At 44.1% G+C, this 20,881-nt stretch overlaps 1 protein-coding gene across 1 annotated transcript in view; it reads right to left on the bottom strand.

Moving 5' to 3' along the window:
- SHISA6 (shisa family member 6) overlaps positions 1-20,881 on the bottom strand; it is a 224,378-nt gene that overhangs the window by 159,431 nt on the left and 44,066 nt on the right. Inside the window, exon 3 of the mRNA XM_062011115.1 lies at positions 10,483-10,578. Within this exon, the coding sequence (XP_061867099.1) occupies positions 10,483-10,578 (96 nt within the window). The remainder of the gene's footprint in view (positions 1-10,482; positions 10,579-20,881) is intronic.

Here is a 20,881-nt window from a genome sequence, read left to right as displayed (position 1 = left end):
AGGGAGACTCAGTGCAACTCCTCCTCTCCTATCCAATGTCCCTGATCAAGGAGGGCTATGAGTGTATTCTTCCCAACAGATGACAAATTCAGGGCACTTATTTGTACTCTAAAAGAGAGGCAGGAGTGCAAGACTCACTTTAGAAAGTCCAAGCAAGGTCTATTCACCCTTCAGTCCATAGCCCTCTCTCACTTCCCAACATAATCTGCTCTGCTCTTAGAATTTTCTGGAGAACCTGCTGGTTTCTCCTTCTAAGAACCTCCACATAGCAATTCATCTCCAGGAAAATGGCAGATGAAGGCTTCCCATTTCTTCTCCTCAAGTCCTGAGAGGACTGTGGCACTTTGGCACTTTTAGCAAAAGCAATTCGTGCCACAGGGGACCGTAAACTCATTTCATTCTGAAATTCATTTCAGTTTCAGTCTGAAAACTCAAAGCAGTTACCAAGGACCAGTGCAGTTGCTCCTCTTATCTCCTCCCTGCTCCTCATCAACCCTGCACATTTAGTTCATGGAGAACAGTAGCAGATTTTGCACTGTAAAGACTTTCCTAACCTATAAAAAAGGTACAGGACAATCTGATTTCATACTCTAAACTCTATCACAGCAATGTCTCTCTGGCAGGCAGGAGGTTGCTGAGCTCTCTCTGAATGCACAAAGAGAAATAGAGTTAGAAAGAGAGTTAGAAATATTTCCTGGGTAAAGCAAGACCTTTCACATAAGTGCTAGAGAGAAACTACTACTCTGGAAATAAAAATAGGCTTCTGGTTTCTCAGACTCAAGCTTAACTGTGCACATTTCTTAGCATTTCCCTCAGCATCTGCTGTGCCAGTTTACAAAAGCAGAGGCCTTACACTTGTAAGCACAGTGGCTCCCAGAAGCCCAAGGCTATCAGCAGCCCACATGAAGAACAGAAGCAAAGCAACGGTCATCTTGATGCCACTAGTGGCCTCAGCCACTAGGATTGATGAAATGCAGAACAATATGCTGAGAGCAGCAGGCCTTACACAACAGCAGATTACACTTCATCGTCTGTGATTTCAGCTAGGGCTAGATTGGGGGCCCAGCCCACTGAAAATCACACCTTTTGTGCTTAGGAAAAGAGGATTTTTTATCTTTTTGTCTGAAAAACAAGTGCATGAGAAAAGCCCTCATTCAGCTCTTTTACTATGTAGCTCTTGGAGCATGGACACCAGATCTGTGGTAAAATCATGGCAATATTAAACCAAACTGACTTTGAATAATACAAAGAAGAATTCCTTCAGCTGAGAAACAGAATAGTAGCTAAAGGGCTAGAGAACCACAGCTCTGTAAAAGTAGCTCTAGGACAACAAAATGATGCTCTAAACTGTGAAACTTAACATCTCTTCAACAGATATTCATCTGTTGCACAACTGTAGATACAATACAAAGAGGAATAAGACACCTGGGGCCTATTTCCCTCTGGTTTGTCCCCATCTAGGAATCATGGTTCCTATCTTCAACCTGTGGCCTTTAGTTGCAATATAAACTACAACACAATATAAACTAGTCACAGCCAGGGGCCCATATGCTGCCAAGAGATGGAGATTATCAGTTTCAAAGAGTAGAAAAAGTCAATCAGGAAGTTCAAGTCTGTCTCTCAAGGGCTTCTGTGCTACGTGTTGTGTGAACTCCCTACAATTGGCCATAGTTTGATACACACTGTTAAAGGATAAACAGAAGCTCCTGAGACCAAATTATTTTCCTGATTGAGTATCATATTGAGAAAGTCAATTTGGAGAGCAAATTTGGAGCCTATGTCTCCAAGGACACTTCTCTGATGATGTGACAATGTTCCTTCCAAGGAACATTGGAAGATAAATCGTACATAATATACTATGTTTGCCTTAAAAGTAGATTTTTGGGTGTGCGCAAGCTCTTCCTCAGCTGAACCCTGACCACAGGATTCGACTCCTCTGGTGACATCACAGATACTTCAGAATTGCAAATACCTCTGAAAGGTCCCCTATCTGCACCCAAGAATCACCTTTTTTTCCCCTATACTATTTGAATTTCTTATTTACAATCTGCAAGCACAATGAAGATTGAATGCTGACCTTCTAAAGAAACAGTACTCCAACACTAAGGGTGATTCTTCATTTCAGTTAAAATCCCTGTTTGGGATGATAACCAGCCTGAGATGCTGAATGACACCATAGCAGGAAAGCATAAGGGGTTTTTATACATCAGTTCTTGGTAATAAATATAGAACAAGACATTTCTCAAAAAGAAGTTTGTGGCATGCAGCTGCCTCATACAGAGCTGGGTTGCAACTGCCAGCTTTTCACCAGCCTTCAGCTCAGTTTTCAAAGATACCTGCCAAAACATTATGGAGAGTTGACAGACACTGTGAAAGGGCATCTGATAATAAGCAGGGCTGCTTCTTCTCCTCTCAACTATTGTAATTTATTTTGATATACTGTTAGCAGCAGAAAGGAAAAAAACCCCTTCTAGAGTCCTAGATTACTGCAAACCATCGATGGGAACTCAGCAGAGTGCAGGATGTAATGGAGTTTGTACGATAGGGAAGTGGGGAGCATAATAATTCACTGCCCACAGATGGAAAGCAAGCTTCTGTGATTTAAATTGACATGGAAACATAAGGTCTTCATTAGTGGGAGTGTTGAAGGTTAGTCCCAAACTCCTGTGCATGCCTCAATCTGTAATTGGGATCTTGAAGTCAAAATCCAGAGATGCCTAAGACCTTTTGCAGAGTGCCAGGTGCAAGTTTGGCTCCAATATTGCAAATTTCAGTACTAGTTGCCAAAATACACTGCTCATTGTGTGGGACACACTAGCTTGGAAAGCCACATTCCAAACCAGTATCTCCAGGTTGTGCTTTGTAGCTGGTTTGTCTGAAGACTAAAGGGTATAAACCCATCCCCTCAGTTATTTCACCATATTTTGCAGCAAGTGACCCAAGAAATTGATGCAGGTTTGATTATGTTCCCCCATTACTTATGTTCCCATAGTGAAGGGTCTGGAGCAACAGTCTTATGAGGAGCAGTGGAGGGAGCTGGGGGTATTCAGCCTGGAGAAGAAGTGGCTGAGGGGAGACATAGAATCATAGAATGACAGGGGTTGGAAAAGATCTTTAGAGCCCATCCAGTCCAACCCCTCTGCAGAAGCAGGTCCACCTAGATCAGGTCACACAGGAACATGTCCAGACAGGTCTTGAAGACCTCCAAGGAAGAAGCCTCCACACCCTCCCTGGGCAGCCTGTTCGACAATCACTCTCTGCAACCCCCTGACAGGAGGCTGGAGTGAGGTGAGAGTTGGTATCTTCTCTCCAAGTAATGAATGGTAGGACAAGAGGAAATAGCCTCAAATTGCCCCAGAGGAGGTTGAGATTGGAGCTGAGGCAGAACTGTTTCCCTGAGAGGGGTGTCAGCCCCTGTGCCAGGCTGCCCAGGGAGATGGGGGACTGTCCAGTCCTGAAGGGAACCCAAAGCCGTGGAGCTGAGGTGCTGAGGGCCCTGGGGTAGTGATGGGCTTGGCAGGGTGAGGGGAGGGCTGGGACTCGATGATCTTAAGGGTATTTTCCAATCAAAATGATTCTATGATTCCTTCCCTACAGGAGTGGCATGATGCACAGCTGCTGCAGGCTTCAGTATGGCTTCCCTGACCTCCCACTCTCCTCCCATCCAGCTATTCCAAGGGCTATAAAAAACCAAAAAGAGCTGTCCAGGCTCTGCTGAGAAATGGATGGTCACGTCTGAAGTCAATTAAATAATTCAGAGTGGATTGAAATGCCCTGTTGCGTAATGGAATCTTTCTGCAAAGCTGTGAAGCAGTTTCCACATCCCAATGATCCTATTTTCAAGCCAACACAATTAAGTGTCAGAATATGCAATAGTTGAAATTAATCTGGAATCAGAATGCAAGTGATCTTTGGTACACACACTGCAAGACACCATCAGAATCGTTAGATATTATCCAGGATGAACATAAAGTGATTCATTGGGATGCAGGGGCTCTGGCTTGACATCTCTCCGTTGATATGAAATGTCTAACAAGTGTTTAATGAGAAAAAAAGGACTCAACATACCTAACCCTCATTTTTTTGCATAATCTATTCATGGCATGTTACAAATGGAGGTATGAAAAAAATGACCCTTAAACTTTTCTCTTTCCCTGTATTAATGACTCTACTGCAAGTGTGGATTACTAATGATGGGGAGAAGAAGGAAGTTCCACCTTTGAGCATGTTTTGGAGCTCTGATGGGCCAACGCTTGTTGTGACAGATGTAATCCAAGATCCCAAAATAACAAATTAAGGGTATGAACCAGCACTTTGGGAGAGAAACCAGAACACAAGGCTGCCAGGCAAGTGCCAGGGAACCAGCCATGACAGCAGGGAACAAGGACAGTGCTGGAGAGAGGAATCAGAATCATCAAACAGCTAATGATGACTAAATTAATCAATCTCTTCCCCCCCAATTCATCTTTGAATCACATCTACAGGTTCCTGAGTCGCTGTTTGTAAAATAAGGGGCTCAGTTTGGGGTCTCTAAAAGGAACAGTGGTGTGTGTAAAAAGGGAATGTGTACAATGTGTATAGAAGTGGAGGATGTGGTGTCAGCCAGTATCAACACCTGATCTGTTTTACTACGTCATATCACGTTTAGTCTCTACACAAAGCTTGAGCACGCTGAATGTTATAAACCCACTGAGGTGTCTGCATAAAGGTCAGTTTGCATACAGATCTGTAATTTATGAAATAGAGAGGCTGTCACAGATAGCCTGCAGCTTGCAGAACAAACTATGAAGGTGGGAAGAACGTGCAAATGAGGAAACACTGTGGATGGGCAGATCAAGACACACCGGGAAGGAGATTACCTGATCTTTGTATTGACACATGTCCCACAGACCTATCATCATTGACACGCTTTTCCAAGAGTCACACAGACATGAACTAGGCAGGGCTGTCTTAGGGAAACGTAGACTTAGTCATGAGTCTTTGCTCTGTGCTTTCTCTCTCCATACAGAAGGAAGGCATCACTTTGCAGTGGGAGCAGCAGAGACATGGTGCTGAGAAAGCTCTGAAGCTCCCAGGGGAGGAAAAGATGAAAAAGTGGAGCTGCCACCCACCTCACTTGGCTCAGGCACTGAAGCAGCTCAATAAGATCTTGGTTGCTAAGTATGATCTAGAGCTGCATTTGTCCCTGTTCATGTTTGCCTTTGTAGGAGGTTCTCTTATAAACAAACACAAATGTTAAACTGTCAGATAAAGCAAGCTGTTGCTTTACTCTTGAAACTTGTCTTGCAATAAGCCTGAGCGATCCTATTGACATTAGGCCCTCCATCTCCTGGCACTGTCCCACAGAGTGGCTGTAGTAGCCCAGTGTACTCCCCAGACTGGTCTGCATCTGCAGGAGGCTGCAGGGCATTGCCCAACAAGGAGAAGCTCTGGCCATGGAATGCAGCACCAGGTGCCAGGTCAGAGGTAACTCCCTCAGCTTGTCAGAGCCCACTGACAGACAAGAAAGTGGGAAAGAGCCCCAAGACTCAGCTGCTACCTCAAGCCTGTCAGCTCTCCTTCACATCCTGGTATTACCTCCCACTCTCACAAACCCCTTCAGCTTCCAAACCTCAAGCCCACGTGGTAGCTACCTTCCACTACTCTGGCACCATGGGGTATGTGATCTGTCTGTCCTCAAAGCAACTCATGCACATGCACACGGTCTGGAAGAGAAAGGTGACCATTTTCTAAGGTGGGACTAGCTCAAAACCACTTCACTGCTTTTGAATATACACCCCCTCCAAAAAGCTGATTTGAGGGAGATACTGCCAACTGTGAAAAAGCAAGTTAGCAACAGGTGACCCCTCACTTTGCCTTCTGCCTGTATGTGGATGCTGTTCATCATTTCAGGTAACAGGGAGTGAGACATTTATCAGGAGGTGGCAAAGAGTCAGACTGTCTCTGGGGAGTGTCTAGTTGGATGTAAAGTCCTGCTGGAGGACATATACCACATCCCCATGTACCAGGCACGTGCTCAACTAAAACCAGCTCAGGTTGGACAGCTGTACCTCACATGAAGGCATGTACCATCAAAAGAGTGCCTTGAGTCTCTTTTTGGATGGATGAGGTAGAACTGTGCTGGGATAGACAGTGAGAACAGAGGCCCAGGCAGGCAAATCTCACATTCTGGATGTAAACCTTGACATATCTGCACTAAATATCACAAGATGAAATGTGATTGTGGGTAGCTTTTCTTGCTCAGTCACCAGGCTGGCTTCTCTTCCACCAACATCATTTTCACAGTGCCCACACTGCAAGATGTTGGTGCAGCTCCACAGAAATGCCAGCAGCAGTTAAGTCAAGCTTTAACAGCCACATCACACTGACTTGGATACATGGTTCATTTTTTTGTTACTCCTCACTCCTGGCACTACTGGATATCATCCTAGGTGCAATTTTTAGTGGGATACTTGAAGAAAAGAGACTCCTGCAGATGCCTTGACTCAGAGCACATCTCCCACTGAGTCCAGGAGCAGATTAGCAGTCTTGGACCAAAAATGAGAGGTTCCATTTCTGGAAGTGTTATTGGACAGGCTGTGAGGACACGTGGCTCTTCCTGAGTTTTCCACACATGCTTTTCAAGTCGCAGCCCCACCTTGGCACCTCCTCGAGGACTTGGCAGAAGCTTACAAGAAACTAGGGGATTGTAGGAAAAGCCTTGGGTTTCCCTACAGTATGCCCCTGCAATAGAGGGATCTAAAGCCCCCCATTCCTCCCTCCTCACTGTTCCTTGTACCCCAGCACACAGTTCAACTGGGAAAAACCTCACTATTTTTATTACTGTTGCAGAGTTACCAGGAAACAGAGAAGTTGTTTAGTGCTGCAGTGAGCTTATAATCTGCCCCACAGAATTTCTACTGCTGTCACAGACTGGTGAAGTACAAGGAGACCAATTCCATTCAGAAAGTATTTTTCAAGACCTGAGGCTGGTAGTAAAAAACACCCCCAAAAACAGAAATAATTTTTTTACCTGACAAGAAAACAACCATCATCTGGAGTGAATTTAGTGTTTTTTAAGACTTGTTCACTCACTGTGCTTGAATACCCACTGGGTGGTTGCTCCAGGTTGGGTGTAGCTGTGTAAATTTTTACCCCAGCCTGTGTGATTGAGCAGAGCTCTGCAGAGCCCTGGCAGGACACTGAGCATGGTCCATGTTAGGGTAGTCTCAACCCAGGACATCTGAGAGTAGCAAGATGCTCAAAGAGAGAACAGGTTGAAGAAGATGTTTTTTAAATTAGGTTAATGCACAGAGCGATGTGACAGCTCCTGTCTCCAGTGCTCCTACTTGTTTCTTTGGAGCACTGAACTCTCATAGCAACTACCACAGCAATAGTAGGTACTCCTACACAAGCATGTGCAGGCAGGAATCATCTGCCTTCCTCTGATGGCTAAAAGACCTCACCCTCCCCATAGCTCTGCTCTTGCTAGAGGGACAAAGAAGGGCCTAGCACCCATCCAGTGAACATTCATTGAGAGGTGCTGGTGTCTCCCAGGTGTCTTGACATGGAACTGAAGGCTACTGCCTCAGACTGAGATGTCTGACTTCCAGTTCTCTAATGTTAGATGAGATCAGTCCTGCCGTGAGTCTCATCAGTGGGACTTTCTATGGCCTACTGACTTCAGATTCCTTCCTAGATCATGATGACAGACTGCCAGTTGAAGTCTTTAACCATGGTTTGAAGAACATACTATGTAGTGATTTTATAGCCTTAAATGCCAGGCAGTGATGCATTGCCCAACAGAGTGTCATACAAGAATCATAAACCACAATCTTGCAGGAGCTTGTGGATGTCAGACATGTGAATATGCTGATTTGGTATCCATGGTAGTTTGGCATGTTTCACATCTTTGTCTTCTGCCCAAAATAGATTAGAATATTACACAGCACTTGGAGTTCTGCCACAGCACAGAAGAGAGTTGAGAAAACATCAAAAATGTGTCTCCCAGTGCAAAGAAATATTGAGATAAACTTCCCTGACTTTGTTCAGTCTAAAAGCAGAGCCCTCTTCCATGGTGGTGTAACGGGAAGGCAGGGCGAGGTTGTTTCGCTAACAGTAGTTCAGGTGGAGGTTTTGTATATGCACTAAAGCTGAAATGGGACCAAATCTGACCATGAAGGTGCTCAGCTAACGCTCAGGACTGTAAACCTTGCTGGAGCATTCATCTCTCCTGTCTACATGTACAACTGTGTTGCCAGTTCAAACTAATACAGGAAATCTATTGTGGAATATTTCCAGAAATGATCAAATGATACGGGGCACAACCTTAATGACAGAGCCTCCAAATCATTTGTTTCATCCAAAATCCCTTCTTTCACAGCACAAATCACAGACAACGACAAATCTACACTTTTGCACAAGTAAACGAGGCAGTTTGCCTGCAGAATGTGTGGAGATGTTAATCGATTGCACCAGTCGTGAGTGGGCGTGTGAAGTTGCCATTAAGAAGTTAGGAGTTAACATTACAGTACTGTTCAGATAAAATATGAACTTACAGGTAGCTGAAAAGTAAATTCAAAGGCCAATCCATTGGTTTATGTCCATAAATGGCCAAAATGCAGTTTAAATCCCTCTGACAACAAAAGCCTTTCATTCACCCTATCTGATAGCTGCTGGAAGAGGTGGTTTATAACCAGCCTGGACTCCCACTGCCCATTCTCCCACCTTCCCAGGCACAGGAAATGTGCTCTGTGGGGCTTCCAGCAAAGACAGTGGAAAAGGTGTGAAAATCACTGGCCCATCTACAGAGGCACAGAGCCCTTGATGCTTTTCAGTTAAAGAAGGATAGCAGGTTTTATTTTTATCTGGGAAGTAACTGAGAAAAGTATATTGCACCGAGAACTGCTTGAAGATAATTCAAATGTCTGAGACAAAGAGGCGGGTTCTACAGCCCTGCCTAGGGTTATCCATGTGCTTGGTGAAAGCTGCCTGGACACAACACTCTGTAGCCCATGCTTCGACCGGGGTACACTTGCTATCTCACCCTAAATACACTGTCAGGCCTGATGTGGTATGGCATGACTGCAAAACACCTTTGGGATGGGGAGGACGAAGGGACACCTTGTGCGAAATGCCATCCATGAGTCCTTCCTTGAACCACTCCAGTTCCCAGCCCACCTGAAGGTTCATGGTAGTTTTTCTTTGCTTTCCTTCCACCAGTGCAGTGCCAGGCTGCAATTGTAGGGTATTGTATTACAAGTCCCACGGGTGCTGCCTCAGCCTCAGTAAACTTTATTTAAGCACACACAGACATACACAGACAATATACATATATTTGTTTCTTCTCTGACAGTTCTACAGGACCAACACTGCTTTGGATGACACTTGTGGAGACTTTGAAAAAGTGCAGGAAATGTAGGAAAAAAATAAAGGTCTTTTAATAATTTGTGAGTTGTGGTCATCCACAGAAACAACACAGGTGCATTCAACCAGGCGAGCACATGGACACATCTCCACATACAGTACATTGTGTCTATATAGGTATCTCCACATACATTGCATCTATAGAAATGTACAACAGTCTCAGAAGTCAGCAGGACACAGAACCAGACGAGTACTGGCATGGCACATGCACTCCCCGTGTTGTAACCCACTGCCAGGGCACCAGTGTGACTCAGTCAAGGTGTGGGTGTGAACAGAAAGATGCTCCAAACATCGTCTCACTGTACACTATAAAAACTCACCAAATATGCAACAACGTCATTAAATGAACATTTCATCTGGGGTTCTGGTGACCAGCTACTTGGGAGTCAGGTCTCAGAGCTTCAGTGTCACCACAACTCCTGGGATATACGGTTACTTATCTAATAGAGCTACAACTGTCTCTCAACATAGATTTTATATACAGTACATATACACAGGACATACACAGAGCAGTATATGTATATTTTTGTGTTTTCATGTTTGTACATTATATCACAGATTATATGAACACACAAAATGTATGTTTTAGGACCTAAAAAGAAATAAGTTTATAAAATATTCATAATATACCCTCCCCCCCAAAAAAAAGCCCAGAAGTCAAATAAAAGAAATCCAGAAAAACACTCTTGAAGTGTTAACTGCCTGCCCTTGGACAGCATCACACTCCTTCCCCTTCCCTTTATAAGTACAGCAGCACAATGGTGGTTTGCAACCATGCACCCAGGAAAACACAAAGCAGTAGAAATTGGTTGAACTGCAAAGTCAGAGTGGAGCCGAGTGTGTCTGTCCCACTCTACACTCTCCCACCGTCTCCCTTGCTAGGATTTAAAAGGTTCTACCAGGAGCACAGTATTTTACCTGCAGCAATTTTTCTAGGCTAAACCTACAGACTGTAGTCCAATACTGTTATCTCACAGCACTTAGAACCCAGCTTCTGAGTTAGAGCTTTTTGCTTTTGCCTGATTTTTTTTTTTTAAACAACCTGTTTTATTTAGCAAAAAATTGTTTCCACTGTACCCTTCGTGTGTCCTCTTCCTAATGTGACAAACCCGGAGGAGATGAAATTATGGAGATCTGGCCCTCCACTTCGATAAATATCCTTTCCATAGTGACCTGCCAACAAAAAGGAAACAAACCTTTATTCAGTGTGTGTGTATATAGATATGTTACATATATATTTAGATAGATGCTAGATAGCCCCACTGTCACCCTCACACATGAGTACTGAGGTCCCATCATATGGTTACATCATTAATGGCAAGCAAAGGGTGTAATGGAACATAACATTTCTTGCAGTATCAAAGCCTTATTGCAATCTTGGCAAAGATTTCTGAAGAACAACAACTGCATATTTTGATATCTGTGAAGAAATGAACAGATTCTGCAAGAGGAACCACTAATGTGCCAAACCAAACACCCCAGTCTGTGGGAAATTTCATCATCACTGGCTCAGACTCAGGTTTGCTGGGAGCAGCACTCCCAAGGAACTGGTTTCCCTCAAACCTTCAAGACTCCAGAGCTAAAGGAAACCAGATGTGGCTTTGTTTCTTCCCTGCTCCAGCCAGATCCCTGATAGCATTCATGTCCCATTGGTAGAGATTTTGTCTCAGCACAAAAGCAAAGATGCACATACCACCCTTGTCCAGGATGAACCCAACCCCATTGACAGTGTGACAGTGAACTTTGTCTTTTAGCTTTGATTTGCTCTTGTCCTTGAATGGTACCCCTACCCCTAGATTGTTTCTCAACAGTCTTCTGCAGAACAATTCCTAGGAGCTTTCACAGTCCATGACACTCGAGTACTTTCAGGAGACACCCAGCCTTTTACCATTTTAACATATTAATAAAGACAAAGGCCTTCTTCCTCTCTGTTACCATGCAGAGCTCTGAAATGAGGACATTTTTTCAGATACTCTTTCTCATCTCCCTCTTTCATGTTGCTAATTGTTTTAATTGCTTTTATTTGAGAGAGAGGAAAAGATGATAGGTGAGGGAGAAGGGGAGTAAGGCAGCATCGAGAACCAGGAAATCAGCTCCCTCCCTGTGAAGTCACCAACCTCTCCATGGCTTTCTGCACAAGCCCATGATGCATCATTGTTCTTCTGAGCCACAGTAGCTGGAAGTCCAGCACAGCAGATGGCCCAGAGCACAGCACTCGAGCAGCGAGAGCTGAGTCAGGAAGCTATGGGGAGGGCCAAACGGGCATCAGGGATCCAGGTGGAAATGCAGCCTAGGGCCACGTTCTGGCTGGCTCATATTACCTCTGACAGATGCTACAGCTTTTTCTTATTTTTCAGACACTGAGACCAAATGCTGTTTGTTCTCATATACTTTTAGTCTCTCTGGCAACACTGTGGAAACTGATAGGAACAGAGACTTTGAAATTTCATCACTCTACAAAGTTTTCCTCTTTCCTTTTTCAGCCATTCTCATCCTAGCATCCTGGCAGCTATCCTGGCAGATTTTGCAGGCCATTGCTCCTGTCATCAGAGTCCACCTTGCATACAAGTGGGTTGAGGGTAAGCACTCTTCCAATGTCTAAATTTTCCCCAAATGTCCCACTGTTTTGCCCTGCAATGGACTTGAGCAGGCTCCAAACCCCATTCTCCATTCAGAGAGGGCACCAGCAACTGTTTGGCCGGGAGAGCCTAGCACAGACTCTGCCATTACAGGAGCACACTGAAGTTCCTCAGAGGACACCCACACACAGCAGGCAGGACATGCTGAGACTTCTGACAAATATTTATTCCTGTCTAATAGAAGAAGAATCTCACTCCCTTCCCTCACATACTTTTTTCTGGGCAAAGTCAGTCAAGTGTTCCTGTAAACTTCTCAAAACACATATAAATGTCTATGCAGGTTTGGGACTGATAGCAGCTAGACAGTTTTCTTCTTATGGTGTTGCAAGGTGGTAGGAAAAAGCTCCAAATATGGAGACATCCATCTCTAAACTATCTGAGAAGGGAGTTTCCAGAAAAAAAAGAAAGAAGGATTTTCTGCTTCCACAGGAATGATCATGGGCTCTTTCTCTCTTCTTCCTGTGCAGCTCTTGCAAGCTCTGCTGCTGTGTTCCTGGAAAAGCAAGGCAGATCTTTGCCTCTGAGTCTCTGGAAGCTATTCTTCCTTCATGGGATGTTTGTTCTTGTCCTGAGAAGCCCGCAGAGATGGTTTGTGGCTGCAGTGCCCAATTTGTTTCCTCTCTCACTTCTCTAAAATGTTCTGCATTTTTTTCTTTCCAGTAAGACAACTTTTACTCATAAATAATCAATTGTTGTGCTCTCAGGGCCAGCTACTTTGGTGACTAACTATCAGTGCCATGAATTTACCATTTTAAACAAGGATAAAAGACTCTCACAAATATGTGCTATTACCTCTAGCAGGAATAAGCTGTCCTTTATATATCCCTTTAGAGAATCTGTTTAAGACAGAGATCAAGAAGGGGAAGTATATATAAAAACAAAGCAAACATTTACTGGCAGATTGAAGATTGCTCATCAGCCATTTGCTCTCTGAACCTTGTTCTGCCCCTTCTTATAGTACATAGTAGTTCAATTAGAACACTCCTCTGATACGGAGCCATTAGCGTTTGAACGGGACTTATGCTTTCCCATGAGAAACTTGAATTTGTAGACTTAAAGTAGCAGGAGTTTTCCCTTTTTATGGATACATTACAGGATGCTACATTTGTTTTATGTGGCTTTATGTGCTCACTTGTGAACATTTCTTTGGCCTCACAGTGTAAAAATGCTGGTACACGGCTTCTACTTTTAGAAGCACCTTGAGGGCTGCTGGGGCACCAAGCTGAGGTGCTGTTATTCTAACAGACTTTTTCATAATCACTTATTGACTGAGATGTTTCACTCTGGAAGTGAATGCTCCCTTGTACCTCAGCAAAATGCATGTGCCCAGCAGGCACAGCAGAGCTGAAGAAGCTCAAGCTTAAGCAGACAAGGCTGCAGAGCAGATGAACACAGGGCCATGCCAGACCGGACAACATCCCCGTTCCATTCTCTCCTGCGGCTGCTTTCCTCCTTCCTACCTTCATCCATGTGCACTCACTGAGCTGTTGGGAGTCCTTCCCCACCTGATGGTGAGGGATTAGCCTTGCAAAAGGGGGTTCAGTCACAAGCTGAGCTGAGCTGCTTATGGAGATGCCTGTATTGTGGGCTAAGAAACAGCCCTTTGGAACTTATCCAAGGTGTTCACTTTTAGAAGGCTGAAGCTGGGTGTTTCCCTCTGCCCTACAGTGAGAGCTAAAAATGGCCTAATTCCTTGAAAAACAAGTGAACATGGACTGATTTGATGACACAAGCAGTGTCATCATTTGACCAGCCACAGATCAGGCCAGCAGAGCTGTGTACCCTCCGTGCACCTCTGCACCAGGGTTTGCAAACGGAGTTATTCTGCCTGTAAAGCACAACATGGTCTGTGAATGAAAAGTGCTGGAAAGGAGCCAGATTTGATTACGATGGAATCTCATGACACTCACTACTTCCAAAGCAAAGCAACCACCCACCTACCTGATCTCATGGCATGGAACAAGCTAGCTTTTAATACAGTATGTCTCTGAAGAGTTTCCATCTCTAAGGTCTATTTCTCACAGTCAGGATAAAATATATAATGCTGCTTCAGAGGACTGTGTCTAACTCCCTGGGAAAGGCTTTTCCTCTCTCACTCCCTGTTCTTGCTTACACTCATCTCCATGTGCTCTAATGCATGTAAAACCCCAGACGCTGGTTTTTTCATTAAAGAAAATGAGCAGGAGCCCAGCAAGGCTGAGTGTTACTAAAGCAAATGAAGACTAACACTTACACAACTTAAAATTTCCAAAAGAAATTGAAACAAGGTGAAACATGCCTCTTTTGTTTTGTTTTGTTTTCCTCTCCTTTGGTTCTAAGGCACAGCAGAGGCAGAGAGCAGATGAGTGGTTTTTTCCTGCTCGCAATAAAGGCAAATTCTTTAGGGCATACAGCTCAAAGAGGGAACATTTCATTACAATGGCATCCTGCATAACACACATATGGAACAAACTCAGTCACAAACAGCAATTACAACCCCAGCTCTGATTTAACAGAATTATTAGAGCTGAACTAAAATGCTGTTATCCACCTCTCGGAAACATTATTACTGAGTACAGATTACATCATCCTGAGAAGGGCAGATAGGGACTGCCATGGACAGTCTTTTGCATGGTACACTCTGGGATTCTGACCTCATCCTTGCTACAAATTTCCTTGGGAAAAAAAAAAAACCCTATACCCAGAGAGAAGTCTCCACATTCAAACTCCTCAGCACAAATGTTATTCTCAGATCTCTGTGATAGGGGGAAGAAAGTCCCCCCATGGCCTACCTGCCTCTAATTTTGCTCATTTCTGCTGGAGTGATTCTTTTGGAGCTATTTTACACATATCCATAGACCAAGACAAAGGGCATGAGCTGCCAAAACGACTGTAAGGTGTTTGCTGAGCATATGGCAGATAGCTCTGCATTGCCCTGTCTATCCTGTCAGTCAAATACAATCACGTTTGAATGCAAGGGGTGGCACAGCTCCAGATCCAAAAAGAGGAATTCCTAGGGCCAGAGCAGCACAGGGCAGCCAGCAAGCACATAAACCACTTCAACTTGAGGAAAATCTACTTGCAGAAATCGGTGTGTATTAGGCATGGCAGGAGGCTACACCATAGAAAAAGTGTTTGGGCATCTTGCTATCTTACCACAGCACGGGGTGCTGATTAACAGAGATTACAATGGTAAGAAGAGGCACCCAAAGGATCTCACTGAAACATGACTGTTTTCTTTCTTCAAAAAAAAAAACCCAACAACCCCAAACAAACAGAAGCCAGCTGGCAACTCTCACACTTGTCAGAATAAAGGCAGAGGTAAGGTAACCACAGGGTGTTTTGGGATCACTGTCTGTTCTGAACATGAAAGCATACCAAAAAAAAGAAAACAACTAGAAAGGGTTCAGTGGTACTTAAAGTGAGCTGTCAGCATTGCACAGACTGACAGGGACAAGATGTAGTCCAAATCAGTGCAGGGAACAGTAGAATTTTCTATGTCCTACAGATATTCCTTAGCTGAAAGCATATTGGTGGGCTATGGATAGATGAGTTCTACTCATCCTAATAGTGTGACAACTTAATCCTAATTTGACCTTCTTTCAAAATTAATGCCTCTTTTTTTTATTTATCTCCCTTTTCCTCATGCTAAGTCTTTGTTATATTCTTCCCTGCCTCATCCCTCTTCTTCTCCATCATATGTGACTGCTCAGCACAGAGAGCCTGCTTAAATCAGCCCCCTTGGGACCATTAGGCCACAGACATGCTACACGGGGCACTGGGAATAGCCTTGTCCATCTCCTCACCTACTTCACTGTTCAGTTCAGTAGGAATGGCCTTCTAGGTCAGGGTCTCTGTGATCCCTACAGGTGCCTAAGGCTTTTGCAATGTTTCTGAAAAGGATTAGACACCTCATCTGAGCAAACAGAGCCCAGTCTTGCCCACCATGGGCCATACAGTCCTATGTCCAGCTGGCATGGCTCCAGCAAGTACATGGCTCTTCCATATCTGACTGCCCAGTGCATCAGAAAACAATTTGATAACGTGTCTGGGACCAATCCCAAGTCAAGGGGCAACTTTGGGTTCAAAATACAACAAGAAGCTCATTTAAAGTTGAAAACTGGGAGATCTTTATTTTTCTTTTTGATTTCACTGTGACTTCTGCCTTATCAGCTTTCAGAGTACATTTGCATCACATTCTTTACAACCAGGAAGGGTAAAAGCTTACTATTCACAACTGGATACTGGAGCTCTCAAGTAAAATTATTGGCCAGGAAATGGGTTTTATGAAAAATGATGCATACTTGAAGACTTCCCACAACATCACAAGAATGAGGAACAGTTTCCTAGCATAGGGTTTGTGTCAGGCCAAACTAGCAACCCTGCCAAAAATATGCCCACTAACTGCACAGGAGATCAAGCCAAATCCAGTGCAGTGAGCTGCATGAGTCCAGGTCATACTCATGTATCTTTCTGGCACTGGAAATGATGTAGAAAGTGAAGCTAAGAGCTGTGTTGGCTTTCCTAGTAAGTGACCAAGGGAACATCTTTCATTAATTGTTTATTCCATTAACTACAGCAAATGTCCTTGACTTTTCAACTCCCCTGCAAGATGTAACAAGCTGTAAGAGGCTTCAGAAAACATCATATTTAGGTTAACTTAAAAAAAATGACTCTGTGAAAGTAAAATACAGGCCTGCAGTGCTAAAGGTTCTTGAGAGCAACTCCAGCAGGGATGACAGAAGTTCAGTGGTGACTTCACATTCTGCTGAGGTATCTAAATAAGAACACTTTTTAAATAAGGGGATTAAATTGATAGGAAAACTAAATACAGCACCTCTCCAAGGTTCCCAGTACAGGTGCTGGATAGCAGAAAAAGCTTCTGCAGTATCTGGTTTGTGCAGGAAATAGCTCTGCTCCCGTGGTCAGCTTCTCATGCAGTTGGGCTGTTACACACACATGTCTTGAAGCATGCTCCAAAGATCCACAAAGAGCAAACATTTAAGCCCCTGAAAGCCAAGAAGGGACACTCTTTTCCTCTATAGTACAGCAGAATAAAGAGATCTGATGGATGTTTCCCTTTGTGAAGCCTGGGATGAGGGGCTCACAGAAACAATAGGCTTCTTGTATTACTGTACTCCCCATTCCCTGTGCTGAAGCTATTCCCCTTTGCATGGAAGGCAAGAGAGAAGAGAAGAGAAGAGAAGAGAAGAGAAGAGAAGAGAAGAGAAGAGAAGAGAAGAGAAGAGAAGAGAAGAGAAGAGAAGAGAAGAGAAGAGAAGAGAAGAGAAGAGAAGAGAAGAGAAGAGAAGAGAAGAGACTGTGATTCTTTTCCCTTGAGGACATAAGGACCCCTTTCCACGATGTGTGCAATTTACAGCAATGCCATCATGTGAAACACAGCAAAAGTACAAGCGAATCAAGACTGGGTAGTGATAGAAAACTCACCCAGTTACAGTCCTTGTCCAGTGAGCACAAGAAAGCCACTGCCAAACCTATAAGCAATCAAATAGATTTGAGGCTTCCACTCAGAGGAACCTCAGATATTGAAAAGCCCAGTGTGACTAAACAACGGTTGTTCCCATCAGCACTAGGGAGAGCTGTGCTGTTGCAACTCTATGCTTGCAGCTCCAGCATCTCCCAGGACTAGTATTAAATCTGCCCTGAGAAGAGCAGGAGGCATGACCAGCTTCCAAGGATGTACTTTAGGGCAGCCATGTATCAAGGGGATCCACGTAGGCTGTCAAAAATTAATGACAAACCAACCTTGAATTTTTCTTCTGCGTTCTTAAGCACAGCCTACAATTGTAGAGCTAGTGATACAGAAGGAGCTCTAGTTTTGTATGACTCAGAAGAGGGAGAAAAAGTTTCCTTCTGTTTTGGTTTGTTTTTTAACCAGGCCATGAATCAGTTCACTTATCCCTAGTACTCACACATTCATGCTTACCACATAATACCCTCTCAGGGAAACATAAAAGAGACCGAGGACTGTTTTATCATCCTGCTGAATTCCATACCATGGAAACAATTACTGTAGGTTGATTTAAACTATTCTACACAGTGAATATCAGGCATGATTAAACACTGTAGGTTTCCATAGTAATGGTATATAGCTTTGTCTAGTTTAGTGGTTAACCTGCTCACTCAGCTGTCAAAAGAAGTAGTTTAATTTCTCTCCCTGCCAACAAGCACTCAAGGCCATGCCTCTCCCTTCTTGGTAAGCACCTACACAACAGGCTACAGCTTTTCTGACTCTGCCAAGTGGGACTTGCAGTCTGTCTTTTTTCTACATTACACCAATGAGCAAGGGTTGACATACACTGTGGGTACTTGTCCCCAGATCCCTGTGAACTAGAGCAATTTGGTGATATCTGAAAGTACTTATTTGTATTTCAACCCAGTCCTGCCTGAGAAGGACTGTGTATCTTTCAGACTTCAGTGCATGAATCTCTACTGCTGTTTTGGGAGGCTAGTCTTTGGCAATTCTCCCTGTTTTCACCTACTTAACAGCCACCAAAAAAAAAAAAGAAAAGGAAAAAAGAAAAGGGGGGGGAGGGAAAGAAAGAAAAGAGGAAAAACCCGCACTTCCCTGGCAGGAATCTCCAAAGAGCAGTTGCAGGGCTGTGACAGAACAGACGGTGGTAGATGCATCATCAAACCAGCCACTGTCTCCATGGCATTTCTTTAGCACCATAGACCCAGTAGTAGCTGGTGTAAATGCCAGGGCTCTGCTGCCTGCCACATGTTTGTCCCTCCATGTTTAAGTTGTGTGCTGCTGTTGCAGCCCAATAAATATGACTTTTGACTAGTGAAACTCCCAGGGTCTGTACTGCCCTGACGATGTGGGGTCTCACAGCTGGGCTGGGCTGCACTTGAGCTGCTTCTGGCATGTTTGAGCTGTGATAGCAACACAGTGTCTGCCATTCACCCTCAGCTGGCTCAGCTCTGGGACCTGCCTGTGGCAACAGCCTGACAAAGCCAGGTTGTCCCTGCTGACAAATAGATGATCCAATCAAAAAGACATGAGAAGAGTGAGCACAACACCAGGGACTCACAGCCAGCTTTAGTAAGCTCTTTGTAACCATTTTAAAGGCAGAATAAATAAGTCTTTCTGTATTAATTTGAATTACGAGCACTAGTACTGTTATAACTATCTCTTGTGCTTGGATTAGAGTGGTAAAATGTTAAATCACATAATCACAGAATCTTAAGGGCTGGAAGAGACCTCAAAAGATAATATAGTCCAACCCCTGCTGCCACAGCAGGGCCACCTAGAGTAGGACACACAGGAACTCATCCAGCTGGGTTTTCAATGTTCCCAGAGAAAGAGACTCAACAACCCATCTGAACAACTAACAATACATTTGCAGCTGCACAACGAGGTGAGCTCCATTTGGCTATGCAGAATTTGGAGTGCACTGCTGTATCTATGCAGTGTGGTCATAAATCTAGGAAACGAGGGACAAAAGGAAAGCAAATAACTGTATGTGTTAGCCTTAGTCATCTTCTGAAGGGCTTGGTCCTACCCCTAGAAATGGAAAGGGCAGAAGAAGTAGAAACACAGGTTTGTCATTAAAATTATTGTTAAAGTTTGGAGGTTTTTTCCTGTTAAGTTGGGGGAAAACCTTAATTTGAAAGATGAAGCATCATACAACTTACCAAGGATTACCAGTCGATTTTCTCACTGCTATTACGCAGTCCTTACTAATGTAAGAATGACCCTGAACCTGCTCCTGTCCATTCAAAGTATGGCTACAGAGGGATCCACTCTTTATTTGTCCTGGACTTTTTATAAATTCAGTGACACTTTATAGAGGAAGGTGGCCTGGGTAAAAGCAAAATGGCAAATGGTTATGGTACTTACACACAGTGAGGGCAGCAAGTTCCTATAGACTCCTGGTCTAATATGGTTGTTTCATGAAACTCTTCTGCTGCTGCTTTCTTTTCTGTGTAACAAGAAGGTGAGCAAGCCAGAGGACTCAATATGGGAATCATTAGTATTTGCCTGTTTATTAATCTGGCCACTGCTGGCTCTCAGCCCTCCTGCTGTGCTCCTGTCACCAGCAATGTTGCACTGAAGCTGCAGGACCACACTCCCTCCAGCTGCACAGGAAGAGGCCACTTGAACACAACTCAAACACTCAGCATCACACGCAGGGCTCTCCAGTGCAGACACATGCAGAAGGCTCATAAGCTCAGCACATGCCTTCCAGCAGGGAAAATGATGTTTGGTAGAGTTGCAGGTGCATTAACAACCAGACATTCCTGTTGTGAGTTAGGACAGGACACCTGAGACTGTTTTTGTTTTTAAAACCTCTTCTTTGCACTGAATTAACAAGAACTATTTCAGCAGCTTCTATCTACCCCCACCTCTCCCCTCCTCCAAGCTTCTCCTCATGTCTGTTGGATTTTTGTATCTTCTACTTGATCCTGCACCATAGGGTGAAACAGTGTGTGACCTAAGGATGGAGCCTCTATTTGTGCTTGTGCGTTCCACACTGGATCAGGAGCCTGGGATAGGCACAGCTCTCTGCATGGAGGGCCCTTCCACAGCTCCCAGCACAATCTGCATGCTCATGTCATTGCATAACAGGAGGCTGTGTGTGACAATTCCCCAAGACTGCAGATTCCTAGAGGTAACTGCAAGTTGCACTGCTGCTATCTCCTTGTTTAAATGCTTATAAAGAGTGGCTTCTGCATATTTGATCTGGTTTCATATGATAATTACAGATCTCCATAGCTAGGAGGAACGTTGGTAAACAGCACTATGCAGAGCTCTACACCCAAGTAACAACCACTTTTATTGGGGTTAGATGTGCAGGAATATGACAGGAAGACATTCCCAAAGTACAGTGAAG

This window comes from Colius striatus, chromosome 18, assembly GCF_028858725.1.
Source record: "Colius striatus isolate bColStr4 chromosome 18, bColStr4.1.hap1, whole genome shotgun sequence".
Classification (NCBI taxonomy): Eukaryota; Metazoa; Chordata; class Aves; order Coliiformes; family Coliidae; genus Colius; species Colius striatus.
This window is presented reverse-complemented; position numbering and strand designations above follow the sequence as displayed.